Here is a 25,871-nt window from a genome sequence, read left to right on the forward strand (position 1 = left end):
ATCATTTATCATATAAAATCTACTACAAATATATTTCTTTTTACCTTGTACTTTCTGATTATTCCTTTTTGATAATAATGCATATGAGAATGATAATAAGAATGATAATAATGTCTATGAAGATGATAATGTTCCATATAAATAAAAAAAAAAGGTTCTATAAAAAAGATTATATTTTCTTTGCTTTTTCTCTATTTTCAATATTCGGCTTATGCTGATATATATATATATATATATATATATATATATATATATGCCATAAACTGTATAGACGTATATTCATCGTTTCCTCAATAACGATGACCTGGGTTCCAAATTCCTTTTTTGTTCTTGAAAGGCTGACAAAAAAATAATAATAACCCCTTTCTTTCTTTCTTTCTTTCTTTCTCTCTTTTTTTTTTCTCTCTCTCTCTTGGATGTCTGAACAGTCTTCTCCTCGTATATCGAGGTCTGATTCCATTCAAAATCTTAAAAAGACTAAAGTAAGTGATATTCTCTTTTTTTGACAACCTTAAATATTTTGATTGATCTAGTATTTGTTACTTTAGGATTTTTCTTCTGCACCACCTTCTCCATCTTTGAAACCTCAAAAGGAGACTACCAACGATGATTCAGATGATGTACCTACTGCTGTTGTAATCAAAAATATTCCCTTTTCTTTAAAAAAGGATGCTTTACTTTTCATTATGGTAAGAAACTTTATTATTTTTATTATTTTTATTATTATTTCGGAACCATATATTTGACATGTTCTCTCACTTCCCGATATAGAATGCCAATGGTGTCCCTTTACCTTATGCCCTTAATTATCACTTTGATAATGGTGTATTTCGTGGTCTAGCGTTTGCCAATTTTCGAAATACAGAGGAAACTATGGATGCTATGAATGGACTGAATGGATTGGAAATCGGTAGAAGAAAACTTCGTGTGGAATTCAAAAAACCCTTACTGTTTGGACAACCATCCGTTTCTTCAAGAGACAATATACAACAACAAGGATGTATGTTTATATATTTTTTTTTTTTAAAAAAAAAGAAAAGAGTACTGACTTATTTTCGTTATTTTATAAATAGATGGAGGACACGTTAATGACAGCAGAGTAACAGAACTTTATGAACAACTATTGATGTTTTGTGATGATCCTAGTCGTGAATCATTTACACCTGAAACTTACTCTGGCAGGGAAAGGAAAGACGTACATTTGATGGCAGAAAAATTGGGCTTATTACATCATTCGGTTGGTATCTATCCTGAACGTCAAGTGCAAGTCCGGAAGAAGGAAATTCATCTGAAGGCAAGTAAAACTCAATATAGACATAAACAAATATATTGAACTATTCTCTATTATTATTATTATTAATTTAGGCAACGACAGAACTTGATAATGTAAATCTATCTCCAAAACCAAGTTTAGAATATTCTCCTGATTCAAGACCTCTTGTAGAAACATTCACCAAAAGAGAAAGCGGATTATTCCGAAAATCCTTCAAGTAAGTTCAAAAAAAAAAAAAAAAAGAGAGAGAGAAAAAAAAAGGTATATTTGACTGATGAGATATATATTATTTTATTGTGATTGTAGTCAAACGTCTAATAGTAACCAGCAACAAGATACCATATTATATCCTTTTCGACAACCCCGTGGACCTGATTTGACCAAGAACTTTGAATCTAGAAAAAATTTGCAACAATTGTCTTTATCTGATATCTTATTACGTCAACGTATGGCTAATGTATTCTTATAATAGTGATTAGTTTTCTTTGTTGTCTACAAATAAAGTTGTTCATAATGCTGTTGTCTTTTTTAGGTATTGGCCTGATGGAATGATATGTAGTTTAGAACTCAGTTATATTTTTCCCTTTCTTTCTTTCTTTCTTTTTTTTTTTTTTTTTTTTTTCGTCTCTCTCTTTTCGCTATCCTTTTTTTTTTTCAAGTGTTTATATTCCCAATCATCTACAATTGTTAAACCTACTTGGAGAAACAAATAAATAGAACACCATGTCATATTCTACTTCGGCTTGGGAAAGATATTTGACTCCTCAAGAAACTCAAGCTTATGGTCAATTATTCAAAGCAGCTTCACAATCAAAACCTGGTATCGTTACTGGTTCTGAAGCTGTTCAATTCTTTGCTTCTTCAGGTGTTCCAAATCCAATCTTATCAGATGTAATATTAAAAATAAACCATTATTTTTATACTAAATCTTCTTTTTTTTTAATACTTATTTTCTCTAGATATGGGAAACAGCTGACCGTGACAATGTGGGATATCTGACTCCAGAGACTTTCTCAATAGCTTTGAAATTGATTGCTTGTGCTCAGCATGGACAAGAAGTAGCTGACCCCATTATATCAACAGGTAAAGAAGAAGAAAAAAAAAAAGAAGAAGAAGTAGAAATCAAAAAGAATGTTATAGGGAGATTGGGAAGGATGAGGAACATAGGGAGAAACTTATAATAGAGGACTAACATCGGAATTTCTTTTACATAGTTGTGGCCTTACCTCAATTTAAGGGAATTCAAACCGACATTGCTGGTGTGACAAGTCCAACCATGAATTCAAACAATGACACTTCTTCAGCAAACACAATTACACCAACGGAGCGTGAAAAGTATTACAGCATCTTTCGAGCTCATCAACCTACCAATGGTGTTTTGGATGCTTCAAGGGCAAAAAGTGTATTTTTGAAATCTAAACTTCCTACCGAGACATTGGGAAAAATTTGGTAAGCTTTTTTTTTTTTTTCCTTTTTTACTTTATTTTATTTTATTTATTTTTTTATTTTTCTAAAAATTAATATTAGGGCATTGGCCGATGTTCGTCAAGCTGGTACTTTGACTCAATCAGAATTTGCTATTGCGATGCATTATATTGCCAAATTGATGGATGGTACCTTGACAACTCTTCCAACTCAATTACCACCTTCTGTTTACTCTTCAGCATCTGGAACAGCATCAACTCCTATGTTATCACATCAACAATCACCTATCTTGCGACAAATGAGTGGGAATAGTGCTTTAGGAACACCAACTATTCAACAACAACTTACTGGAAATAGAATGATGATGACACCACCTCAACGTGCAGCAACTATTGATTCTCTTGGTAACATGGCATTCTCAAATTCGACCGAAAGTATTCCTCGACAATGGGATGTTACTGCAACTGAAAAAGCTCAATATGATTCCTTTTTTGATAAGATTGATATCAACAGACTCGGATTTGTACAAGGGAAAGAAGCTGTGGAATTCTTCAAAAATTCTCGATTACCTGATACTGATTTGGCTCATATTTGGGATTTAGCTGATACTTCACAACGTGGTCGACTTTCTCGGAATGAGTTTGCTGTGGCTATGCATCTTATTCACAAACGTCTTAGAGGTGATACTCTTCCTCCTGCTTTACCTGCTTCTTTGGTACCACCAAGTCCTCTTCCTGTCGCTGCTAGTCCTGTGAATGTCCAACGGTCTGCTACAACGATAGGTCGTTCCTTCTCACACGACCCTTTTGATCAACCGGCAACAGCAGCAACAACAACAACAACAAAAGGTAATGAAATTATTATATGGCAGATATTTACTCGGTTTGATATATACAATGTTTATTAACGTTTTCATTCTCTCCTTTTTTTTTTATTATTATTATTTATGTATATGTATAAACATAGTTCAATCTTTAATTGAAGAAGATCTACTGGGTGACTTTGGCAATAATGATCAATTGACACAAGAAACCAATCAGGTCAATCAATTACAAAATCAAATTAATTCCTTGAAATCAGCGACAGTAGATGTTAAGAATCAAAAACTGACAACTGAACAAACATTGGAACAATTGGCAAAACAAAAGCAAGAACTACAAGCACAAATGGCTCAAGTACGAATGGCTCATGAAGCTCAAGTGAAAGATCTCAATGAATTACAAGAAACATTACGTCGTGAAGAACCCGAATGGATACAAGTACGGAATGAATTCGAAGCAGCGCAACAACAACTGGCAACTACACAAGAAGAAATTCACCAATTACGACAAAAACTTGAAACTAGCCGCAAGGAAAGTGAGGAATGTCGACGTCGCGTCCATGAAATTCAAGCCGAAACAGCTGCATTGGAAGCACAACTTGATGGTCTGAATGGTCAAGTCAAACAACAAGATATGATGCTAGATATTAATCGTCGACAAGTGACAGCGTCTGAACAAGATCGTGAACAAGCAAAGCGAAATTTAATGGATGGCAAAGAAGTACAAGGTCTTACTGAGTCTGCACGTAGCATGAACATCACCAGCAGCAGTCCACCCTTATCCAATAAAAGTTCTTCACTCCCTCCCAAAAAGTCAACCACCGACTTTTCTATCGACAATGGTGATGATGATTCTTCCTCATCCGACGACGACAACAACGAGGACGACAATAACAATATTCCTAGCACATTTGGTCATTTTACATCATCTTCACCTCCAGCTACCAAGTCCACTCATGAAACAGAAAACAACAACAACTTTTTTGATATCTTTTCGCCTCATCAAGAACAAGCTGAATTACAAGTCAAACAACAAGCATCTCAAAAATCAGATGCAGTGGATTTTGATGCAGTATTTGGCGATTTAGCTGGTGTCTCTTCTTCTTCACCTAGTGACAATAGCGATTGGACAAAAACATTCGATAATATTCCAGCAACGACAACAGATTCATCTTATTCTACACCTTCTCAAGGTAATGATGATTCGGCTTCAACGGTAAAGAAACATAGAACACCACCTCCACCTCCTCCACCAGCGACCACAAAGAATGTAACAGAGACATCAGAAAATAAACAAGAAGCACCGACTATAGATGATGATTTTGATTCAGCATTTTCGGGACCTTTATCGGAAGCAAAAGTGATGGGAAGCGGCAGTGGACAACAAACAACGACCAATTTTGATGATTTCGATGAAGCATTCGGTGTATTCGATGAAGTTCCATCTAATTCCTTGCCAGTCAAACAACAAAGCAATACTTCTTGGGCAAATAATTTTGGTGGATTCAATTTTCCAGATATGGAAGGCTCCACACAACAACAACAACAACAAACAGCAACGAAAACGTCCACCAATTCACAAGATGATTGGGATTCTATTTTTGGTGGTAATATGATCAATGATGGAGCTCAACAACAGCAACAACAACAACAATCAACAGCTAGTATTGGATTTGAAGATGCTTTCTCTGGATCATCAACGACTGAAACAAAACAAACCAATCAAGGAGAATCATCATCTAGCAAAATATTCACAGAAACCAGTATTGTTGGAGACGCAAGCAAAGTGGACGAACTAGTCAAAATGGGGTTTGAAAAACAAATGGCCAAGGATGCATTGGAAAGGTATGATCAAGATGTCACCAAAGCCACAAACTTTTTATTGGATCAAGTCAATTAGGTTGCCTTAGTTTAGAGTTCCTATATTCCTTGACATCTATTCTTGTATTTCCTTATTTTTTTTATTTATTTTTTTTTGCATTGATTCTATATTGAATGAATAAAAACCAAATCTATGGATGGATTATTTATATGATATATATGATTCCTTATGATTTTTGGTTGTCTATTCGATGAACAACTCTACATTTTAGTGAAGAATTTTCTTGTTTGTATAAACAGGTTGTTTCTTTTTGTCTTTTTTTTTTTTTTTTTTTTTTTTTTTTTTAAAAAAAAAAAAAATGGGAAGTGTTGTCACCTATACTCCATCATTTCATGCAACTTCCCCATCTTTTTTTTCTCTCTCTTTTTCTTACTTTGCATGATGAGATTTCTATGTACGATGACGTTATTTATCTCTTTCTATGTTACCTATCAATGTCAATCATCAATGTATCAACACAGATCTCCTATACCCATTCAATCTTAGCGGAACATCCTCTCATGAATTCCCCCCCGTGACCTATGAGAGAATGAAATGGGGCGGGGTTTTTTTTTGGGGGGGGGGGGGAGAACATTGATATTACTATGAACTGATTTTTTTCTCATCATCCCTTTTTAGGAAACTTTTTTTTTTGAAATAAACTTGTCTATTATTGGCAGGAACAAATCAATGTAGTACAGTGCGTGAAGAATAATAAGATCAATATCCTTTTTATTTTATTTTTTTTTTTTATTCAAATGCTTCAAGAAACCATAATCATCCTGATATTCAAAGAAAGAGATAAAATAAAAATAATATAAAATAAAATAAAAGAGGGGAGATGATAGACAAAAAATTGTTGAAAGGTAAAATGAGTGGGAAGGGAATTGTGTTCATTGATCAATGGGCCAAAATCATATACAAATATAAAGATAGGTTTGATTTTTTTTTTCTTTTCTACTACTACTACTACTACTATAAAGGAATGAGACTAATGAATAATAATAAAAAAAAAAAAAGAATGATAAAGAAAAAGTGATACAAAATCTAACTAAAATAAAGATAATAATAATAATAATAATAAAAAGGGAAAATCAACCTAGAGCCACCAAGAACCTTTTTCTTGACTATGGACAAACATGTCAGTATCATCATAATCTTCTTGTTCATCTTCTTCTTCAATGATGGAAGACGATAGAGAAGAATAGCCATGAGAATCCGCCTTTTGGAAATCTTCTTCAACCATATCAGACCAAGACATACCACTGCTTGTAAGAGAGACTACACCAGCACTGAAGATGGCCGAATCGAAACTTGCTTTGTTGGAAGACTTGGGTACTATAGGAATATCCACAGGTAATCTTGCATCCAAATACCAATCTTCATCATCTAACAAATCATCATCATCATCTTCATCATTGATCAATAATCGATCCAGTTTGAGAAATTGTTCTTTGACTTGAGTGATAGAAGGACGATCAGCACCATCAACAGTCAAGACATTTTGTAGGAATTGAGCACAAGCAGGAGATAAGGTAGGAAATAATTGATTTTTGAGTATAGAAGGATCACGACGATATTCAACAAAAGATGGATCCATACTGGTAGCTTCTTGCCAAGGATTACGTCCAAATAAAAAGGCCAATAATAAAATACCAACACTCCATACATCAGAGGCAGCTGCATCATAGGGTACCAATTCCGTTGTATCACCGTCAGTAGCTTTTGTTGAAGTAGTAGTAGTTGTATGATGATCATCATCAAAATGTTCAGGAGCCAAATAAGTAGTAGAACCACAACCAAATTCTAAAGAGTAACGTTCACGAGTGGCTAAACCAAAATCAGCGACTTTACAAGTAAAAGTAGAACAATCATCATCATGATTATCAGATTTGAGCAAGACATTTTCCAATTTGAGATCACGATGATAAACACCTTGAGCATGCATATGTTCCACGGCTTCCAATATTTGAATAAAAGAAGATTTGACCACATTTTCATCAGATTTATCTTGTTGCACGACAAAGTCAAATAGATCACCTTGATCACAAAGTTCCATCACCATAAAGACATGATTCTTTTCATGAATGACACGTTCAAGACCAAGAAGATAAGGATGTTTGAGAGAGGCTTGAATATCAATTTCTAGTTGTTGTAATTCCAATTGTTGATTATCCAAACCAAGTTTACTAAGGACTTTGATAGCAACGTATGTATTGTCGGTTAAGGATTGTCCCAAGAATAGACATCCATAAGATCCATGACCTAATTCTTCTAATAACTGATAATCATTGTCGATCACTTTGTCCACCATGGATAACGAAGTTTGAGCCCAATAATCGGATTGTGTTTGTGCAACCATTTTCATTTGTCGTCGTCGTCAGAATACAGAAGACTTGTTGAAAGGGGGGAGGGAATAGGGAAAGAAGAGGAGAAATACAATATATATAAAAAAAAGTGAGGGGTTGCCTTTTTGAGACTTAATTGAAATAATAATAAACGTAAAATAATAATAATAATAATATCCGTGATACAAAAAAAAAGAGAAGGGATATGGTGTTATTCTTCTTGTTGTTGTTGTTGTTGCTAATGTTATTTGTTGTTGTAATAGTTGTCGTTGTTGTTGATGTTCAAATAGTCAAAAAGCGCCAATATGCCGAGGATCGATAAAGAAGAGTAGAGTAAGAGCCAATAATCATGGTTTGAGAGTATAAAATAAAAAAGAGGTTTCTGTCAAAAAGACAAAAAAAGAAAAAGTAAAATGGTATAAAGTTTGAAGGAAGAAAAGGAAATAAAAAGATAAAATAAAAAAAAGATTATAAAAATTGAATGGCAAGCATTGTAGATACAAAAAAAGAAAATAGATGAAGTTGGAATGAAAATATACAAGAAGAAGAAAAGAAGAAGAAAAAGAAGAAAAAAGAAGAAGAAGAAGAAGAAGAAGAAAAGAATAAAGTGGAGCTACAAATAGCTTTGAAGAAGAAAATGAAGCAACAACAAAATAACAAAAAAAAAAGTGAGAGAAAAGAAGAAAGAGAAGAAGAAAAGGAAAGAAAAAGAAAAAAGGAGATTCAGAGACAAGGAAAAAAAGAAAAGAAAAAAAAAAGAAAATTGGAATTCAGATTTAAGTATGGGAAATCAATAAGCATGACGAGTAATAGTTTGAATTCCGAACCACATGACGAAGAACATATAAAATAATATTAAGAAACAAAACAAATCATTTTTATTGAGAATGAATCGGACAACCCTTTCCTAATGAAAACCAATCATGAATACAAGAATGATGATAACTACATAAACAGCCAAGTCTTGCTATCGTATCACCTAAAATAATAATAATAATAATAAAAAAAGGGGAAATCGGCATTATTGGATAATTTGGGGAGCAAAAAAAAAAAAAAAAATAGAGATCATTTTTTTTTACCTTCCACAAATTCGTCAAAACAAATGATACACTCTTGTCCTAATAAAGTCCAATGGGGCGGCGCTTGATATACTGCATAATAAAAATAAAAAAAATAAAAATCGTGTGAGCACATGATCAAAATCATAAACAAGTAACTAATTCCAATCCAAATTTTTACAAACATAACCAATCCTAGTAATTGATGTTGATGATGAGAACCCTGCATTCAAGCAATTTTGTACATGTTGTTCCTGTTCATCGATTGTAGTAATCAATTGTATTCCACATACTGGACAATATGTATTATCCATATTACTAGTTGAGCATTCTTGTTGTTGTAAAGGTCGAGATATATGTCTGAAACAATCATCACAAATTCTTTGTGGTTGTAAGGATGTCTTGTACATTTCATCCACACTCAATTGAGGATCATGTATAATACCTGAAAAAGATAGTTTAACGCGCTTTGTCGAACATCTACTACAGACTACCAATCCACATTGTCTAATAATAATAATAATAATAATAATAAATCATTCAATTCATATGATTCATTTGTTTCACCAAAACATACCTACAATGATGTCTTCGATGGACAAAATTGAACCATCTCCCACAACACCTACAATCCAAAGCATATTCATTTTTTTCCCATACCCGGGCAGTACCTTGACGTGTTGATTCATTTCTAGTAACTATAGTTGTTTCTTGTTGTTCTTCATCCATGATTGTTTCTCCTGCTACAAACGTCGCATTGGTTTTGGTAATAAACGTACTACTTTTAGGCCGACTAGCTTCTTCTTGACAATGTTGGTAATTAGTCCATTGGTCCAATGTCCTATTCTGATGTTCCTCTTTTAATATAATAGATATTAATCGGAGATTCATTGTTTTCCCATTTTTTTTTTTTATTATTATTTGATTATTATTATTATTACCTTGTGCATTGCTATTATCATCTGTTGCATCCAAATCGATGATTGTTGTTGTTGTTGGATGGTGGTTCGTTTCAATATCACTATCATTGATGTTGTTATCATGGATGTCGGAGGATCTTTGTCGAGTCATGATACGTACCCATCGTCGTCTTCGAACATAGGAGATACGTCTGGTAGATGATTTTGGTAATTTGTTGCTCCAATTTTCATCAGGGGTATCAAGATGAGTTGCATATTGCCATCCATCCATATCTACATTTGGGTGCGTATAATCTATTTTCCAATCTGTCAACCACATCCATACTTGCTGATCTGTCAAAGGTGGAAGACGGACTTGGTTCTTGGTCATATATTGGTTATTATTATCATCATCCCCTAAAAAAGAAGACGAAGAAGCTAACATCCATGGAATTCGTTGATGTTTTTCCCAAGTTGAAGGTATATAACTATTTGTCATAAGTGAGATTACAGATTGTTGATTTTCATAGAGAATGACGGGAATTGTATAATGTTGTCTTAATAAGTCATAGCCTATAAATGGTTAAAATCATCATTATTTATTAATTTATTTATAATCTATATAATTTTAATTCTTTTTTATTTTTTAATTTTTATTTCCTTACCATCTTGTATCCTTTCTCTTTCAGCCTTTTCCAATTGTTCACAGATATAAACTTCACCAGCCACAGCAGCTGCATCGTAGGCAGTCTCTCCAAACTTATTTTTGATAAAAAGATCAGCATTCGCTTTATATACCAGGTGCTGTACAATACGCAGGTGACCTTTGGAGGCTGCATTGACTAGACAAAATAGTTGCATAAAATGAGATCCTTTTTTTTTATTTTTATTTGATAATCACTTACTAAGAGGAGTGTGATCCATTTTACTTTGTAAATTGACATTCAAAAAATGATCGATCAAAAAGATCACCATATCCAAATCACCATAAGAGCAAGCATTATGAAGAGCAGACCAACCATCTTTATCTTCATGTAAAACATTCGCACCAGCATGTATAATCAGATATTCAACCACAGAAAAATGACCAGCATAAGCAGCTTTGAGGAGTGCTGTCTATAAACCCAATTAAAATATTATTAATATTATTATTATTATTATTATAAACATTTACGTATATATTTTTAATATTTTACCTCGCCTTCATGATCAACAATATCGACGGTAACATGACAACAATCAATCAGAAACTTTACTATTGATAAGTGACCTCTTGAAGCAGCATAATGAAGAGGTCGTAAACCATCAGGAGTACTTTGTAAATCAAAATCAAAATCTTGATCCCAAAGTTGTTGTAGTCGTGTCAGGTCACCTTGTGCAGCTGCTTCCAAAGGAGATCGCAGTTGTGTTTTGTTGTTTCCAGTAGTGGATGCAAGTTTATTGACAGAAAAGGGTATAGAAAAAGGTAATTGTTGGAAAGTGGGCATCAATACAAAAAAAAGAAAAAGGTAGAATAGAAAAGGAGGTAAGGTATAAATATATATATATAAAAAAAAAAAACAAATGAGAGAAAGAAAAAGAGAATCAAATAGACTAAAAATAAAATCTTAGGAGACAAGAAAAACGCTAGTCGGCGACCGAAACCAATAAAGGTGATGGTCTTTTTGAATGCATGAAAAGTATAGATTCACTTGAAAAGAGTTTTGATTGTTTATTAAAACGATAAAGTAAATAGTAAATATAATAATTAATATATAGTGAATTACATCACAACACAACAGGAATTGGTTTTCTTAGCAGTCTTGTAAAACATCTTGGATTGGCTTGATAAAGCTTCGGATCTATCCACCAATGAATCAAGCTATTAAATAAAAAAAAAAAAAAAAGAAAAAAATTAGATATATATCAGAAAATTCATTTACTATTGATTACCTTTTCACCACGTTGAAGTACAGAGTCTATAGTTTTATGCTAAGATATAAAAAATTATCAATAATGTCTATTCTTTTTTTTTTAAAAAAAATTTTTCTTTTTCTTTTTTGAAAAAAAAAAGTCTTACCAAAATCGCAGTTGTTTCATCCAGTTCATTTTGTACTTTCATAATTGTATCAGCTTGTTTGGGATCTTGATATTTTTGCAAATAACCAGTCAATTCAGGGTAGTTGAGAAGTTGGTTGGTAGACCATTTTTCAGGAGGAAACTTGATTAAGAATTCATCTAATACCTTGTTCAACAAAGAAAAAGCCACTCTTGAAGGATATTCTTTATCACTGAATATGACACCAGTAATACCTTGAGGATGAGCATATACATGAGCAACATTGTCTAATAAAAACCAATCAGTACCCAATCAGTTTCATAGTTGAATTCAGTCATTTCATTCCATAATAAAGAAAGTATAGTGAGTATAAAAATAGGTTTACAGAATATTATATATAGTGTCATCCTTTCAATAGACTTACTTTCACTTTCCACACTTTGTCGTTGACCTAATTGAGTTCGTTCCACAATAGTAATGGATGTAAAATTCATAAACTCTTGTACACTAACAATAAATAAAAAAAGGATGATTAGTTTAATTCATATTGTTTTTTTTTTTTATATATATATTAAGAATTTCTTATTACCTGCTACGTTGAAAGTAACCAAAACTTGATAAATCGAATTGGGAAGCTAATACCTTGGCCTTATCTGCATCTTTCTTCAATACTGAAATAGAATACAACTTCATACTATAGGGATGATGTGACTATAGGATGGACAATGGAAAGAGGAAAAAAAAAAAAAATAAAGATGAGGAGAAAAAAAAAGAAAGGATATAAAAAAAAAAACAAAAAAACAATAAAAAAAAAAAAGAAAAAAAAAAAAAAGAAAAAGAAAAATTAAAAAAAAAACACACGCACGCACACACATACATATTGAGCAGATGAGATGATTTAAGGGTCAGATTTGAGGAACACAGAATTGAAAAATTGACTTTTTATAACATATATAAATTTTTATTGACTAATAGAAGATATATTAGGGAATGGATCACCTTTACTTAAAACAAGAAATAATTTTTCATGCGATAAGTATCCTTTAATATATCCTTTGTAAATCATATTTGCTAACATCCATTCAGTTTCTTCCATATCTACTTCTAATCCTACAAGTTCTAATGCTGCCTTGAATTTTGGTATGGCTAATCTACTACTATTTCCCATCACTTGATATCTAATAATAATAATAATAATAAAAGAAAATCAATAAATCATAAATAACAATTATAAAAAAAAATCACTTACACTTTTCGGAAGAGTTGACGCATGGCAATACTTTGAGCCTTTTCTACAGCAAAGTAAGTACCTTGACGAATCAATGTCGTTTCAGATCGTACCAGAGCTTCATTGAATGCCTTTACATTTCCACATTTAATAGCCTTGGCAATATCACCATATACTTGATTCGTCTTTGGATATTGCTCTAGTAATGCTCTTGATGGTAATACCCCTCGAATCAATCGTACTGGTAAAAGTGTTTGTAGAATAAGTCTAATGACATGTTAGTTAGCAGTATATATCATTATCTTTTTGTTTCATATAATACATACTCTTTGTTTTTTCTTTGACTTTTCATACATTCACGGAATGCAAGATCTAATTCATTTTCGGCCTATTCAAATTTGTATATATAAACAAAAAAAATCACAAGGGTCAGTCCAATGTATTTACTTTTTTTTTTTTTTTTTTTTATTTTATTGGTTACCTTTGCATAATCTTCACCCAAGAAATAAAGTCTTCCGAGATAATATCGAAATGTAACACGATCACTTTTTGGGAAATCTTCAATAGATGGCATATCAGTGGCTTTCAAGGCACGTAAGATATTCTTGCATAGATTTTGTTGTTTTAACTAGATAAAAGAAAATTATTATTATTATTATTATTGTTACATTGGTCCAATTCATTTATACCTTGAAGTAAATACGAAAGAGTAATCCAATCATAAAATATGTTCCAAACTTTTTTGATGTCTTTGTTACACTCCTATATAAATAAGATAAAAATAGTAGTAAAAGAATGAATTATCCATTCGACATAGTAATATGTATTTTCTTTATTACCTGTCAGTGATACAATAAGTAAATGACTTGCTAATGATATTGGCAGCTTCTTCTAGTTTTTTTCGTTTGCCTTCGTTTGTTTCCAAAGTGTCATTGTCCACCTATAAGAAAATGAATAGTTCGGTTAGTTATTTCATTAGGTACCAAGTAAAAACAAATAATAATAACAGTATATTTTTTTATACACATTACTTTTGTTGCAAGGATACGCAAGTCATTATTGATAACATAAAGAACAGGTAAACACCATCGAGTCAACCCAGACATGGCTCGTTGAAAAAATCTACAAAACAAAAAAGGACAGAGGAAAAGTTAAAATAGATAGGTAAGTAATTCAAGCATGGAACTCCCTTTTTTTTTTTCTCTACTACATACTGAACTAAATCCTTTTGAGCATCATAGGCTTGTAAATGAAGATCTTCATCATTGTAGACCAAGGCTTTCAAATGGCACGCAGCTATTTCATCCCAAGGTGATTCTAATCGATTCCTACAAAGTTCATCTACTTGATCAAGCTTTTCATAACAAAAAAAAAAAAAAGAGGTCTTTTATAAGAATATTTCTTTTCGTTTCTTTCAGGAGTTTCTTTGTTTTGCATAATAACTTACAGAGATATGTTGGTTCAATAAAGATTGGGTGTGTTTATCTTCTAATGATAATTGACGAGCTAACTGCTTGCCATTGGAATTACGTGCCAAATTGTGAAATTTAGTCAAGTAATAATTGAGTGAAGCTGGCATGTTTTAAAAGGGAAGGAAGAAACAAAGAAAAAAAAAAAAGACTTGGGGAAAGTCTTCTTTTTTTTTTTTTTTTTTTTTTTTTTTTTGGAAATGAGAACTCAAAAATGCTCGTGACTGGCGGACAGTGTACCCAATTTTTCCTTTTTCTTTTCCCTTTTTATATTTTAGATTTCATAGATGATGCAGGAAAAGGTAATAACTAATCATAGAATATTACTACATTCCCCAGATCTTATTCTCTTATTTATCTTTTTTACTTTTTTTAAAAAAAAGGATGAAGGTAGTGACGCGCGAGTTATAGATCTAGAACCGGATAGTGAATTCCGTTTTGAAGTCGATTTTAAGACACAAATACAAATCAAGGTAAAATTATATTCCTATCACTATTATTACTACTTGCTCTAATCTCTTTCTCTCTTTGGTATTTCTTTTATATAGATATTGAAAGGAACGGCTGAAATATTTGGAACTGAACTGGCCGAAGGTGTTGAATATTCTTTTTCAGGTCGTAAAGCAGCTGTATATACTTGGCATGGATGCTCTTTAGAAATATCCTTTTTTTTTTTAATCATTTTACATTATTAAATATAGAATTATATTATTATTATTATTATTATCCTTAACGTATTTTATATTTTTACGCGAGAGGAACTTTTTTAGTTGAATATACAGCAAATGAAACACCAATGACAAGTTACTTAAACACACACCTTGCTATCCAACAATTACGCTCAACAGCAAAAGCTTCCAATGAACTTGGTCCTAGAGTAAGAGTCATACAATAGAATGAGGACAAATCATTGATGCTCACCTTCTCTCTCTCTCTTTTTTTTTTTTTCCAACCACTCAAGGTATTGGTTATTGGACCTCATGATGTAGGGAAAACTTCATTATGCAAAATCATGGCAAGTTATGCTTTTCGACAAGGAGAGAAGCCACTATATGTATCTTTGGATACTGCTGAGGTAAGAACCAACTCGTTTTTTTTTTTTTTTTTTTTTTTTTGTGATTAGATAGTCCTTTAACTTTTTTTCCCCCTTTTTACAAATGTATATATGACGCGATATTTCTCTTTTCTATGATAGGGATCAATCACAATGCCAGGTGCTGTCACTGCGACAGCTATTAGTCATCTTATTGATATTGAAGAAGGATTTGGATCATCAGCAACTACTGCGGCCTCCATGGGATCTACGACAATGCCTCTAGCTTATTATTATGGTTATGAAAGTCCAAGTGAAAATGTCAAAATGTACAAATTGGTGGTATCTCGTTTAGCCCGTACTGTCAAAAGCCGTTTGGCAGCTGATCCTGAAAGTCGAACATCTGGTATCATCATTGATACTTCTGGGTTGATTGATCCAATTGGTTATGAATTGATACAACATGCCATAGATGAATTTTCAGGTACAACGACAAAAGACAAGAAAATTTAGTGCTATGATTGACTTTCTTTTTTTTTTGATCTATATTATAGTTAATGTAGTGGTTGTTCTTGGACACGAACGATTATATAGCGACATGACCAAAATATATAAAGATCAAAATAATATCTCGATTGTCAAACTGAACAAATCAGGTGGTGTGGTAGAAAGGGACAAACAATTCAAGATACAATTGCAAAGGAGTAAAATACAAGAATACTTTTACGGTACCTCAAAATGTGAACTTTCTCCTTACTCTATGCTGGTCAACTTCAATGATATCAATGTGTGGCGAGTGGGCGAAGCCATTGCACCCTCTTCTGCACTCCCAATTGGAATGGAAAGCAAGGACAACGAAACTGAGGTGGTCAAAGTAGATAGTTATGATATGTGTTTACATTCAATCATGGCTATCTTGAATGCGGATGATTCTGAACATGATAACAAATTATTGGAAAGTAGTGTGGTTGGATTCATATATATGTAAGTTTTGGAATAACAAACAACGATGATGATGATTGTTTTCTCATTTTTTTTTTTTGTGTATAATGAAGTTCTGATGTCAATGAAGACAAGAAAAAGATGACCGTCCTTTCTCCATCACCTGGGCGATTACCAAGACGACATGTACTTATGGGGGCATTCAAATGGATGGAAACTTAGTTTAGATAGACCTTAGTTCATTCAATAAATATTCTTTGTATTATTTTATATTTCATTTTAAATGCATTGCGATTATAAGAAATATTTTATTTAAACAAAAGGCATCTTTACAAAAAAAAAAAAAAAAAAAAAAAAAAAAAAAAAAAAAAAAAAGACATAAAAGAACACTAAATAATAACAATAATAAAAACGTTATAAAGAGTACGTACAATACTGATGATAATGATAACAATAATATTGATGATATAGGCAGATAGCAGAGATATACAGAGAAGAATGACTTCAACTCCTGTGCCAAAATATCTTGAATTAGTCCCATTATCAGCCATCAATCATCGATTTCACGCCATTCATTTTCCGTAATATAAAAAAAGGATTACCACAAATATATTCAAATGCAAACAAGTGTTTAACCGTAATGCAGAAAAAGAAAAAATAAACACGCTTCACATGAAAAAAAACCAGTAAATGTTATTTTCAAACACCGGACATGGAGAAAGCGCAGGGATGCAAATAAGTTCTTTCTTCTTCTTTTTTTCTCTTTTCTTTTGTGCTTTCTTCTTTTTTATATTCTTATATTTTTCTTCCTTTTTGTTTATATTCCTACCTATCATCAATTTATTATTTCGACTCTCTCTATTCAGTATATACCAACAACAGCAATGTCCCTACGACGAAAACCCATCAATTTTGAAAAAAAGTTTGCCGAATTGGAAGTATTATTGGATGCCATCTTCTCGTTTTCCGCGCTTAATGAAATATCTGGAATGAATATGTATCAGTATCCTTTTTATATATATATATATATATATACCAGTGTCATTAGATCTCGTCATGATATACGTAATGTACTAATTGAACCTGAATCATTGCATTAATCGTATCTAGTTACGTGTTGCTATGATGGTTCGGGATCAAAACTTCCGATAACCGACTCTCCTATATAATCCTTCACTCCTATATTACTTTGTTGTTCTTTGTTATTATAGACTTGTATACGACATGTGCAATGCTATACCTCGACCTTTTACTGATAAAGTCTTTAATGGAATGGCGGAATATATCGACAAACATACTACTCAAGTCTGCCAGGTAGAAATAATATTCAAAATATTGACATTGATATGGTAATTTTTGTTTCTCATTTTTACTGCTATTCTTTCATAGTCCATTCTTGCCCATGATGATATTGTGACATCTTATGCAAAAGCGTTTGAACAATTTGAATTAGCAGCTGATGATGTTTCACGAAGTTGTTATTATTTGAATCGTATTATTGCACCAAAAAATTCCACGCATGCTGGCCCTGATCATCGACCTTCTGCTATATCTGGTGGCAAATATAGAAAACAAAACATAGAAGCGGTAACGTATATATATATATATGAAGATAACATTTTTTTTTAAAAAAAAAAATGATATTAAAACGATTTTTTTTTCCTTTGATTATGTAGTTGGCCTTATCATTATGGAAATCAAATGTACTGTTTTATATTCGAGATCGGTGTCAAAATCGACTATTTTATCAAGTATTTGAAATGATTCGAAGGGACCGGGACGAAGATGATGCACTTCACAGTACCATAAAGACAGTTATCACCTCTCTAGTCAATACCAATACATTCATGGAACAACCTCTTCAAATTTATATTGAAGAATTTGAACGACCTTACCTGGTACATACAAAACGATATTATGAAGCGGAAGCAGCTAGGGAAATAGCGGCAGGTTCCATCAGTCAATTCATGAACAAAGCATCACAGCGACTTTCTCAAGAAATTATGCGAAACAATCAGTATTGTCATTCAACATCTCATAGTAGGATCATCAAAGAATTTGAAGCACAATATATCGCCGCCTATCAACATCGTATTGTTGATGAATTTCACAACATGTTGGAAAAAGAACGATTTGATGGTATGCACGAAAGTATCAATACATTGGACTCATACAGAGAGTTGGGTGTTACTAGATGACATGATTAGAAATGAAGAACAAATTTTCTCACACATTTATTTTTTTTTTTTTAACAAAATGATAGATTGTACTTTGGCATATAATCTGTTGAACCGATTACCGGATGGACTTAAACCTATTTTGGACGTATATCAGGACTATATTTGTGGCCTTGGGAAAGATATCGTCTCTAAATTAGGCTCCACAGTGATGAAGGTAGAGTAGAGAGAAAGAAAAAAAAAAAAAAAAGAAAGAGGAAAGATAATGAGAATTTGAGAAATAGAAGAGTGAAGATGATGAAAGAGTTTATGGTACTGATTCCTTTTTTTTTTATTTTTATTTTTATATAGAATCCAAAAGCTTATGTAGACCAATTACTTGCCCTACACACCAAATATTATCAAATCAATCATCAAGTCTTTTCAGCTGATCCTCTATTTACAGCTGCTACCGACAAGGCTTTCCGAACCGTGATCAATGGAACAATAATCAATTCATCATCGGACGGTCCCGAAACACTGGCTCGTTACTGTGATATGATGATGAAAAAGAATGCTGGCAAACGGGAAACGACATCTACAACAGCAACTGCGGATGGCAAGAAAAAAGGGCCTTTACGAAAAACGGATATAGATGAAGGTGATGCAGAAGAAAAACTGACAAGAATGGTAAGGAAATAATAATAATAATAAAAAAAAAAGAATATAAACAAATATCTCCTTTATTCTAAATCAAATTTATATATTTTGCATTATAGATAACTTTATTCAAATACGTCGATGACAAGGATGTTTTTCAAAAGTTTTATTCCAGGATGTTGGCCAAACGCTTGATTTACAATGCATTGTCATCTGAAGAATTAGAAGCAAATATGATCTCTCGACTCAAAGTAAAGAAATGAAATGAATGAGTAACAGTCAAAAATTCTAATAGTATTCTTTTTATATATCCATTTAGGAAATCTGTGGTGTGGAATATACAAGTAAACTCAATAAGATGTTCACTGATATATCTCTAAGTAGTGATCTCAATGCCAACTTTAGAGAATATGTCAAGTCACAGGCAGATACAAAACCAACAAAGGGTAAATAATAGTAAAAAATGTAATCCATTTATATTGAAATCATATGTTATTCTTTTATAGTGAACTTTGATATTCTTGTTCTCACTGCTGGTGCTTGGCCATTGAATCAAAAGGATGATCAAAAATCTTCGCAAATTCAAAAATTACATATCCCAACTGAAGTAATGAACTAAAAAAAAAGATAATGAGAACAATAAATACTTACCATTTTTGTTTGAAATTAGTTTGAAAAAGGAATTACTCTGTTTGAAAACTTTTATGGGAAACATCACAATGGTAGAAGACTTCTTTGGCAATGGAATTTGGCAAGAGGTCAGTATATAAGTATCCATTTCATTTGGAAACTAACATTTGATTTATTTTATATAGGCGATGTTAGAATGAATCATCTAGATCGAAATTATGAACTTCAAGTTGGATTATATCAAATGATGATTTTACTTCTTTTCAACAATGCATTTTCGCTTACGGTTAACGATATAATCGAGCAATCTGGTTTATCTCAAGCGGATGTGACACGAAGTTTGAAGGTAATTTCTATATCAAAAAAAAAAAAAAAAAAAAAAAAAAACAAAAACAAAAAAAAACAAAGAAAGAAATGGAAAAGTAAAAATAATATATACTAATGGTATTGATTTTGTTTTGTATTATATATGTAGCCTCTTATTGACCTACAAGTATTATTATGCAATGATGCTTTACAAGAAACATCTGAAATTCGGTTAAACACTCAGTTTACAAGGTAAAGACGATTTTCTTGATATTGAAGGAACTTGAGATCTAAAACAATCCGTTTTTATATATGATAGCAAACGAACCAAGATCAAAGTGACGGTGGCGGCTCAACAAGAGACACAACAAGAAACTCAAGCAACAAGAAAGGCAGTGGATGAAGATCGAAAGATGTATATTCAAGCGGCCATTGTTCGTGTTATGAAATCAAGACAAACATTAACGCATGTACAATTGATCCAGGAAATCATAGATCAAGCTAACTCTCGCTTCTCGCCTTCCGTCATCATGATCAAGAAATGTATTGAACAACTTTTGGAAAAACAATTCATTGCTAGACATGAACGTGATACCTATGTCTATGTTGCTTAGTTTTATATGTATATCTGAAATAAAGTTTATCCTTTTTTTTTTGAATTCTATATAGGAAGAACTTTTGACAATCACATCATTTTATAAGCACCAATAGGGTTCCATCACTAAATGATCTGTATCAAATAATGAACGTAGAAAATAATACATTTTGATTTTGAAAAAGTTCCAGAGAAAGTATCAGAGGATCTTTCTTTATTTACAACATAAGGGAAGAAAGAAAAAAAAATATAGACTATCAATATCTATGCTTCATCGTATTCGTCCAACTAGAATATTTAAAAGAAATCGAGTAAGAGAATGATACCATTGAGTAATTCTTCATATTCTTACCTTCAAAGTGAGAGATTTACTTGAGTTAAGATCATTGTCTCTATAGATACCAACCAAGCTTTGAGCACGTTCGTATAAAATATTTTTGAAAGAAATGACAATAAACTGGAATTGATCATTTGCATGTCGTCGAATATATCCAACCACTTTCTTCACATTGGTATTGTCCAAGGCAGCATCCACTTCGTCCAAAACAAAAAATGGAGAAGGTTGATAACTGTTCCATACATAAAAAAAAAAAGATGAATCATCATGTTTATTTATTCATTTTTTTTTTTTTTTTTTTTTTTTTTTACCTTCGAATAGCAAATAACAAGGCTAAAGCAGCCATACTTTTTTCACCACCAGATAATTGACCCATATCTCTAAATCGTTTCATAGGAGGCATAGCATGGTACAAAACTCCTTTCAGGTAAGGTTCATCCGTATCTTCCAGTGTCAAGTAAGCAGTACCACCCAAGGGGAATGTTGACGTTTTTGTCAGTTCTTTGTAAACTTGATCAATATGTTCAGAGATATGAGTAAAAGCAGATTGAAAGAGTGAACGACTGAAAAAAGAAAAAAAATTAGTTACTTCAACATTAATTTTGTTTTCTTTACTTACCGTTTGTTTTTCACCTTGTCGAATTTTTCCTTTGCTGTTTCTGCCACTTTTCTTGCTGATTTATATTCATCTTCCATATCACCCAAACGTTGTTCTACACCTTCCAATCGATCAATTGCCTTCAAATTGGGGGCCATTTTTTCAATCACTTCATTTCGGGATTTGAGATCATCTAGGTATCGTTTTTCTAGTTGAGCACTATTGTCATTGCGTTCATCATCATCTAAGACAGAGTAATCCACTTCAACAATCCAATCCGTAGATAATATCGCTCCATTGGTTGGATCATCGATATCCATAGAACTTGTATCCATAGAACTTGAAGTACTTGCATCTGACGCCTGAAAATACATACCAAAAAAAAAAAAAAAAAGATGAGAAGTAAGGTCAATGATTCCATTTTGTTTTTCATTTACCACTACATTAGCATCATCCATAAGAACATCATCCATACTACCACTAATCAAAGGTAATCGAATATCCTCCAATTTGCATTTTCGGAAAATGGCAGCACGTTCAGCACGAATCTTTTCAATTTTGGATTCCATCTGAGCCATTTCCTTGAGATAAGCGTCCATATCCTTTCCTCGTTCTTCTAAAGAAAGTCGAATATCATCCAACTCTTGTTGTTTACTCTTTTCTTGTTCAATTTGTTTCTGTAATTCCACCTGATAATTTTCCACATCGTTGGTGAGTTGTTGCTGAAGCTCGCCCAGATTGACCAATTCTGCCTCATATCGTTGCTTTTCTTGTTGTGATTCTTGAAGGGATTCCGTCAATTTCACTAATCGTCCTTGAAGGTTTTCCAATTGTTCTTTATCGAATGATAATTGTGTCTGTAATCTTGATCGTTGTGTGTTAAACTTGGCCCTTTGTTCCCGAACTTGTTCTGGTACAGTGAATTGTGATGCTTCATATTCTCGAATATTGGACAAGCCTAATACACTGCAGAAATCACCAAAAATACGATCTTCCACCACGGCCACTAATTCCTGGACTTGTTGTATCTGATTATCTAATGCGGTGAGTGCTGATTCACTATGAGCAATTTGTTGTTGATGAATGATCATATTGTCTTGAATGCTTTGCAAGGAGCTATCGATATCTTTGAGACGTTGTTCTTCAATTTTCTACAATCATATGTTATATATATAAAAGAAAGGAACGGGAAAAATATATTAGGTAAATAAATATGACCATCTCTTCTTTTTTTTATTATTATTATTATTATTATTATTTATTCACTTACAATTTCATCAAGAATAACGGATAATCGACTTGACAAACCATCACAATCACTTTTGGCAAGTTCTTCAGCACTACCCATACGTTTGTTGCGACAGAGTTCATTCAATTCAGCCAAAATCTTGTCACGAGTACGCATTAAACCTATTGAAGAGGATCATCATTATCAATCTATCCTTCTCTTGATCATTGTTCATTTCTTTTATTCATACCTTCAACATCTGTTTCGTCCCATATCTTGTCATTTTGTGAAGTACTTGGTCCACCCGTCATCAAACCACTTCGATGAATAACACTTCCATCCAATGTCACAGCTATACATATATATATATATATATAAAAGAAGGTGAGATTGATTGATTTTGTTTTCTATTATATTCTTGATTTTTACCTTTGACATCTTCACCCATTTCATAACAAATTCGTTTTGCACTAGCTAAATTGTCACAAATAATACTATTTCCACAAGCATATTGAACAGCAGGAGCATAAAGATGGTCACATTGGATCACATCCACAGCAAGACTTGCTCGAGGTAAGTTGCGAAGTCGATCATTGATAGGGGGAATGGATAATGTGTTGAGTGGTAAAAAGGTGGCACTACCTAAACGTTGTTCTCGTAAATATTGAATACAATCGATGGCGGTCTTTTGATCATCAACAACAATAGCATCTAAATTGCGTCCTAGAATTGTGCTGACAGCGAGTCCATATTTACGTTGTGTTGGCTTGCATAGTTTGGAGAGTGCACCGTGCACACCTGGATGAAGTTGTTTCATTTGAGCCAAGCTTTCCTTGAACTTGGTATCCTTGTCAGATTCTTGTTGCATCACCTTGGCTTCCATCAATTGGTTAAGTATGCCTTGGAGTTGTTCATTCAATACCACTTCACGTCGATGTATATCAACACGCTGCTGCTCAAGACTAGATAGTTCTTGTTGTCGTACTTCCAGTTGTTTTGATATTTTCAATTTGTCCTCCGTCAAAGCGTTTCCATGTTCCATCACTTGTTGTCTGTCGTCCTTGTATCGAACACCGCTGGCTTCGAGTTGCGCCAATTTTGATTTTTGTCGATCTATTTCTTGTACCACCAGTTTTCGCTTTTGTTGGAGATTTGAGATTTGTTCCTGCTCTTTATTGGATTCCACATTCACTGCTTGTTTCCTATGAGTTAAAAAAGAGATATATATAACATGAATAAAACAATCATCAATCTTCCTGATTTTTTTTTTAAAAAAGGACTTGCAGTTGTTCATAGGTCGTCATTTGTTCGGCAGTAAGATGTGGGCCTTGATCATAATTGGTCTGTGCCAGTTCATCTAATGGAGAAACTATTTTTGAGTATTCTCATTTCTTTTTATGTATTTCTTTTCTTACCATTATATTTGGATTCTTCAGAATGTAACAATTGGAGAGCATTTTCAATATCAGCGACATGTTGTTTCTAGAATAGATGAAAGATGAGCAATAGATTCAAAGTATAATAGGCATCATACCTGTTGTTCAAAATCATTTTGAGTGCGGTTTCCATTTTGTTGAATTTGCTCAATCTTCTTTTCCAAATGTTCGACCTTTCCTTGTATCATGATAGAGGCTGGACGCTAATAAAGATATAGCAAAAAAAAAAAAAAAAAAAAAAAAAAGAGAGAGAGAGAGGGAGAAAAAAAAAAGGTAAGTCCTTTAATCTATGCCTTTTTTTTTCTATTACCTTTTCTGCAAGATCGTTTTTGGCCTTCTTGATTTGTAATTCCCGTCGAGTTCTGTCACGATGGATCAAAGCTTTTTCCTTTCTGACAGACTTGAATTTGTTCTCCAATGCCAGCTAATAAATATATTAGGGAATTCAGAATGAGTATTTATTTTGTTTGACATTGTGTTTGATATACCTGATCAGTAGTTACTCCATTAACAGCAATTTTCTTGTTATTAGCGTCTTCTTCCATAGCATGAATCTTTTGTTCCACATGATACAATTTCCAAACCAAGTAACGAGCTGACATTTCTCGACGTTCCTGTAAGAGTTGAGTAAATCGTTCGGCTTCTTCCTTTTGTTGTCGATATTGTTTGACTTCCAATGTAATACCACGTTTTTTGTTCAAAGCATGAGCATTGTTTTCTACTGCAGTATCAAGTTGAACTTTTAATCGATCATACTCTTCCTTGTATTCCCAAGAACTGTACCAAAAAAAAAAAAAAAAAAAAAATTTAGAGAATATTTATTTCTTTTTTGTATATATTTTCACTTACCCACTAATTTGTTCAATAAGCTTTGTAAGTTCATTGGGATTTTGACTTGCTACTGATTCAACGTCACCTTGAAAGACTAAAAAGTTCTTTGCCTTGACCAGAATACTTTCCTTTTCCAAAGTGGCATTGTACTCCGAGTATGGTACTTGCTTGTTGTTGATTCTATATTCTGATTGTCCAGTTTGAAAAGCAGTACGCATAAAACGAACTTGTTGACCATCATCCTTTTCGAATACGGCAGTAACATGAGCTTGTCGAGGACCCCTTGAGGTAGTACGAGCAGTTGTAGAGGTGTTATCATCTTGAGGTTGTAGAGCACTTGCACGATATATCATATCCTTGATAGAGTGTGAACGCAAATGAGCCGAATTGACACCCAATACAAAAGAAATAGCATCCATTAAATTGGATTTACCTAGAAAGAAAAGAAAAAAAAAGTATAAAAAGTCAATTCAATGGTCTTGATATTCATACACCAATATTGTACCTGATCCATTAGGTCCAATGACAGAAGTAAAATGGTGAAAAGGTCCAATGATTTGATGACCTTTATATGACTTGAAGTTTTCTACTTCGATTTGAAGAAGTCTACCCATGATAGGATAAAAAGAAAAAAAAAAAGTTCAAAAGAAAAAGAAAAAAGAAATAGAAATGCGAAAGCGTGTCCTACCGCGACTTTTTT

General features: G+C 32.7%; 10 protein-coding genes across 10 annotated transcripts; 4 read left to right on the forward strand and 6 right to left on the reverse strand.

Annotated features, from left to right (window-relative positions):
- Nucleotides 1-342: 342 nt before the first annotated feature.
- BX664DRAFT_143866 (uncharacterized protein) lies at nucleotides 343-1,823 on the forward strand. Its single transcript, XM_051539865.1, has 6 exons — nucleotides 343-482; nucleotides 549-689; nucleotides 772-1,000; nucleotides 1,074-1,294; nucleotides 1,366-1,490; nucleotides 1,580-1,823. Exons 1-6 carry the CDS (start codon nucleotides 417-419, stop codon nucleotides 1,740-1,742), a joined length of 945 nt encoding a protein of 314 aa, XP_051400730.1. The 5' UTR covers nucleotides 343-416; the 3' UTR covers nucleotides 1,743-1,823.
- Nucleotides 1,824-1,876: 53 nt separating this feature from the next.
- Nucleotides 1,877-5,418, forward strand: BX664DRAFT_297916 (uncharacterized protein; the record flags this gene model as incomplete). The annotated part of the gene is made up of 6 exons (XM_051542257.1): nucleotides 1,877-2,164; nucleotides 2,233-2,356; nucleotides 2,488-2,722; nucleotides 2,801-3,546; nucleotides 3,665-4,239; nucleotides 4,333-5,418. The coding sequence occupies exons 1-6, from the start codon at nucleotides 1,997-1,999 to the stop codon at nucleotides 5,416-5,418; spliced, it is 2,934 nt and encodes a 977-aa protein (XP_051400731.1). The 5' UTR covers nucleotides 1,877-1,996.
- A 1,060-nt stretch (nucleotides 5,419-6,478) lies between these two features.
- On the reverse strand, nucleotides 6,479-7,741 carry BX664DRAFT_263841 (kinase-like domain-containing protein; the record flags this gene model as incomplete). The annotated part of the gene is made up of 1 exon (XM_051540789.1): nucleotides 6,479-7,741. One exon carries the CDS (start codon nucleotides 7,739-7,741, stop codon nucleotides 6,479-6,481), a length of 1,263 nt encoding a protein of 420 aa, XP_051400732.1.
- Nucleotides 7,742-8,662: 921 nt separating this feature from the next.
- On the reverse strand, nucleotides 8,663-9,512 carry BX664DRAFT_143943 (uncharacterized protein). Its single transcript, XM_051539868.1, has 4 exons — nucleotides 9,367-9,512; nucleotides 9,079-9,292; nucleotides 8,807-8,878; nucleotides 8,663-8,706 (listed from the first exon to the last, which is right to left on the reverse strand). Exons 1-3 carry the CDS (start codon nucleotides 9,396-9,398, stop codon nucleotides 8,846-8,848), a joined length of 279 nt encoding a protein of 92 aa, XP_051400733.1. The 5' UTR covers nucleotides 9,399-9,512; the 3' UTR covers nucleotides 8,663-8,706; nucleotides 8,807-8,845.
- On the reverse strand, nucleotides 9,163-11,245 carry BX664DRAFT_143896 (ankyrin repeat-containing domain protein). The gene is made up of 6 exons (XM_051539867.1): nucleotides 10,881-11,245; nucleotides 10,590-10,800; nucleotides 10,350-10,517; nucleotides 9,727-10,257; nucleotides 9,363-9,631; nucleotides 9,163-9,292 (listed from the first exon to the last, which is right to left on the reverse strand). Exons 1-5 carry the CDS (start codon nucleotides 11,169-11,171, stop codon nucleotides 9,627-9,629), a joined length of 1,206 nt encoding a protein of 401 aa, XP_051400734.1. The 5' UTR covers nucleotides 11,172-11,245; the 3' UTR covers nucleotides 9,163-9,292; nucleotides 9,363-9,626.
- Nucleotides 11,246-11,364: 119 nt separating this feature from the next.
- Nucleotides 11,365-12,499, reverse strand: BX664DRAFT_143894 (Longin-like domain-containing protein). The gene is made up of 5 exons (XM_051539866.1): nucleotides 12,312-12,499; nucleotides 12,147-12,229; nucleotides 11,744-12,009; nucleotides 11,617-11,655; nucleotides 11,365-11,545 (listed from the first exon to the last, which is right to left on the reverse strand). Exons 1-5 carry the CDS (start codon nucleotides 12,413-12,415, stop codon nucleotides 11,447-11,449), a joined length of 591 nt encoding a protein of 196 aa, XP_051400735.1. The 5' UTR covers nucleotides 12,416-12,499; the 3' UTR covers nucleotides 11,365-11,446.
- Nucleotides 12,500-12,656: 157 nt separating this feature from the next.
- On the reverse strand, nucleotides 12,657-14,571 carry BX664DRAFT_334166 (uncharacterized protein). Its single transcript, XM_051545657.1, has 9 exons — nucleotides 14,398-14,571; nucleotides 14,165-14,304; nucleotides 13,982-14,072; nucleotides 13,790-13,890; nucleotides 13,640-13,712; nucleotides 13,432-13,578; nucleotides 13,277-13,338; nucleotides 12,972-13,217; nucleotides 12,657-12,900 (listed from the first exon to the last, which is right to left on the reverse strand). The coding sequence occupies exons 1-9, from the start codon at nucleotides 14,527-14,529 to the stop codon at nucleotides 12,684-12,686; spliced, it is 1,209 nt and encodes a 402-aa protein (XP_051400736.1). The 5' UTR covers nucleotides 14,530-14,571; the 3' UTR covers nucleotides 12,657-12,683.
- A 111-nt stretch (nucleotides 14,572-14,682) lies between these two features.
- Nucleotides 14,683-16,666, forward strand: BX664DRAFT_334170 (Pre-mRNA cleavage complex II protein Clp1-domain-containing protein). Its single transcript, XM_051545658.1, has 8 exons — nucleotides 14,683-14,721; nucleotides 14,803-14,892; nucleotides 14,968-15,078; nucleotides 15,171-15,296; nucleotides 15,381-15,494; nucleotides 15,615-15,936; nucleotides 16,007-16,436; nucleotides 16,508-16,666. Exons 1-8 carry the CDS (start codon nucleotides 14,707-14,709, stop codon nucleotides 16,614-16,616), a joined length of 1,317 nt encoding a protein of 438 aa, XP_051400737.1. The 5' UTR covers nucleotides 14,683-14,706; the 3' UTR covers nucleotides 16,617-16,666.
- A 490-nt stretch (nucleotides 16,667-17,156) lies between these two features.
- BX664DRAFT_144070 (Cullin) lies at nucleotides 17,157-20,812 on the forward strand. Its single transcript, XM_051539869.1, has 12 exons — nucleotides 17,157-17,708; nucleotides 17,784-17,981; nucleotides 18,071-18,533; nucleotides 18,658-18,788; nucleotides 18,923-19,240; nucleotides 19,330-19,461; nucleotides 19,530-19,656; nucleotides 19,717-19,817; nucleotides 19,881-19,968; nucleotides 20,026-20,186; nucleotides 20,316-20,398; nucleotides 20,466-20,812. The coding sequence occupies exons 1-12, from the start codon at nucleotides 17,619-17,621 to the stop codon at nucleotides 20,758-20,760; spliced, it is 2,187 nt and encodes a 728-aa protein (XP_051400738.1). The 5' UTR covers nucleotides 17,157-17,618; the 3' UTR covers nucleotides 20,761-20,812.
- Nucleotides 20,813-20,913: 101 nt separating this feature from the next.
- On the reverse strand, nucleotides 20,914-25,842 carry BX664DRAFT_297935 (RecF/RecN/SMC). The gene is made up of 15 exons (XM_051542258.1): nucleotides 25,677-25,842; nucleotides 25,190-25,604; nucleotides 24,829-25,117; nucleotides 24,651-24,764; nucleotides 24,439-24,543; nucleotides 24,320-24,386; nucleotides 24,189-24,261; nucleotides 23,334-24,106; nucleotides 23,155-23,256; nucleotides 22,947-23,086; nucleotides 22,114-22,827; nucleotides 21,698-22,038; nucleotides 21,390-21,641; nucleotides 21,094-21,310; nucleotides 20,914-21,029 (listed from the first exon to the last, which is right to left on the reverse strand). Exons 1-15 carry the CDS (start codon nucleotides 25,783-25,785, stop codon nucleotides 21,006-21,008), a joined length of 3,735 nt encoding a protein of 1,244 aa, XP_051400739.1. The 5' UTR covers nucleotides 25,786-25,842; the 3' UTR covers nucleotides 20,914-21,005.
- Nucleotides 25,843-25,871: the final 29 nt, after the last annotated feature.

The sequence above is a fragment of the Halteromyces radiatus genome, assembly GCF_025201355.1.
Source record: "Halteromyces radiatus strain CBS 162.75 chromosome Unknown BX664scaffold_4, whole genome shotgun sequence".
Taxonomy (NCBI): domain Eukaryota; kingdom Fungi; phylum Mucoromycota; class Mucoromycetes; order Mucorales; family Cunninghamellaceae; genus Halteromyces; species Halteromyces radiatus.

Bases quoted from the DNA above. Each gene is read 5' to 3' on its own strand.
- BX664DRAFT_143866 (XM_051539865.1), top strand. From the start codon at position 417: ATGTCTGAACAGTCTTCTCCTCGTATATCGAGGTCTGATTCCATTCAA. The intron at 483-548 runs GTAAGTGATATT...TTGTTACTTTAG, and splicing joins AAAATCTTAAAAAGACTAAA to GATTTTTCTTCTGCACCACC. The intron at 690-771 runs GTAAGAAACTTT...TTCCCGATATAG, and splicing joins ATGCTTTACTTTTCATTATG to AATGCCAATGGTGTCCCTTT.
- BX664DRAFT_143943 (XM_051539868.1), bottom strand. From the start codon at position 9,398: ATGGTTCAATTTTGTCCATCGAAGACATCATT. The intron at 9,293-9,366 runs GTAGGTATGTTT...TATTATTATTAG, and splicing joins TGTCCATCGAAGACATCATT to ACAATGTGGATTGGTAGTCT. The intron at 8,879-9,078 runs GTATGTGGAATA...TTTATTATGCAG, and splicing joins TGGATAATACATATTGTCCA to TATATCAAGCGCCGCCCCAT.
- BX664DRAFT_143896 (XM_051539867.1), bottom strand. From the start codon at position 11,171: ATGCCCACTTTCCAACAATTACCTTTTTCTATACCCTTTTCTGTCAAT. The intron at 10,801-10,880 runs GTAAAATATTAA...TTGGGTTTATAG, and splicing joins TTGTTGATCATGAAGGCGAG to ACAGCACTCCTCAAAGCTGC. The intron at 10,518-10,589 runs GTAAGTGATTAT...TAGTCAATGCAG, and splicing joins AATGGATCACACTCCTCTTA to CCTCCAAAGGTCACCTGCGT.
- BX664DRAFT_143894 (XM_051539866.1), bottom strand. From the start codon at position 12,415: ATGAAGTTGTATTCTATTTCAGTATTGAAGAAAGATGCAGATAAGGCC. The intron at 12,010-12,146 runs GTAAGTCTATTG...GGTTTTTATTAG, and splicing joins ACAAAGTGTGGAAAGTGAAA to ACAATGTTGCTCATGTATAT. The intron at 11,546-11,616 runs GTAATCAATAGT...TTTATTTAATAG, and splicing joins TACTTCAACGTGGTGAAAAG to CTTGATTCATTGGTGGATAG.
- BX664DRAFT_334166 (XM_051545657.1), bottom strand. From the start codon at position 14,529: ATGCCAGCTTCACTCAATTATTACTTGACTAAATTTCACAATTTGGCA. The intron at 14,073-14,164 runs GTATGTAGTAGA...TTTGTTTTGTAG, and splicing joins GCTCAAAAGGATTTAGTTCA to ATTTTTTCAACGAGCCATGT. The intron at 13,891-13,981 runs GTAATGTGTATA...ATTTTCTTATAG, and splicing joins TGCGTATCCTTGCAACAAAA to GTGGACAATGACACTTTGGA.
- BX664DRAFT_334170 (XM_051545658.1), top strand. The intron at 14,893-14,967 runs GTAAAATTATAT...TCTTTTATATAG, and splicing joins AGACACAAATACAAATCAAG to ATATTGAAAGGAACGGCTGA. The intron at 15,937-16,006 runs GTACAACGACAA...TCTATATTATAG, and splicing joins TGCCATAGATGAATTTTCAG to TTAATGTAGTGGTTGTTCTT.
- BX664DRAFT_144070 (XM_051539869.1), top strand. From the start codon at position 17,619: ATGTGCAATGCTATACCTCGACCTTTTACTGATAAAGTCTTTAATGGA. The intron at 17,709-17,783 runs GTAGAAATAATA...ATTCTTTCATAG, and splicing joins ATACTACTCAAGTCTGCCAG to TCCATTCTTGCCCATGATGA. The intron at 20,187-20,315 runs GTAATTTCTATA...TTATATATGTAG, and splicing joins ATGTGACACGAAGTTTGAAG to CCTCTTATTGACCTACAAGT.
- BX664DRAFT_297935 (XM_051542258.1), bottom strand. From the start codon at position 25,785: ATGGGTAGACTTCTTCAAATCGAAGTAGAAAACTTCAAGTCATATAAA. The intron at 24,544-24,650 runs GTAATAGAAAAA...TATCTTTATTAG, and splicing joins AAAACGATCTTGCAGAAAAG to CGTCCAGCCTCTATCATGAT. The intron at 21,311-21,389 runs GTAAAAAAAAAA...TGTATGGAACAG, and splicing joins TTGTTATTTGCTATTCGAAG to TTATCAACCTTCTCCATTTT.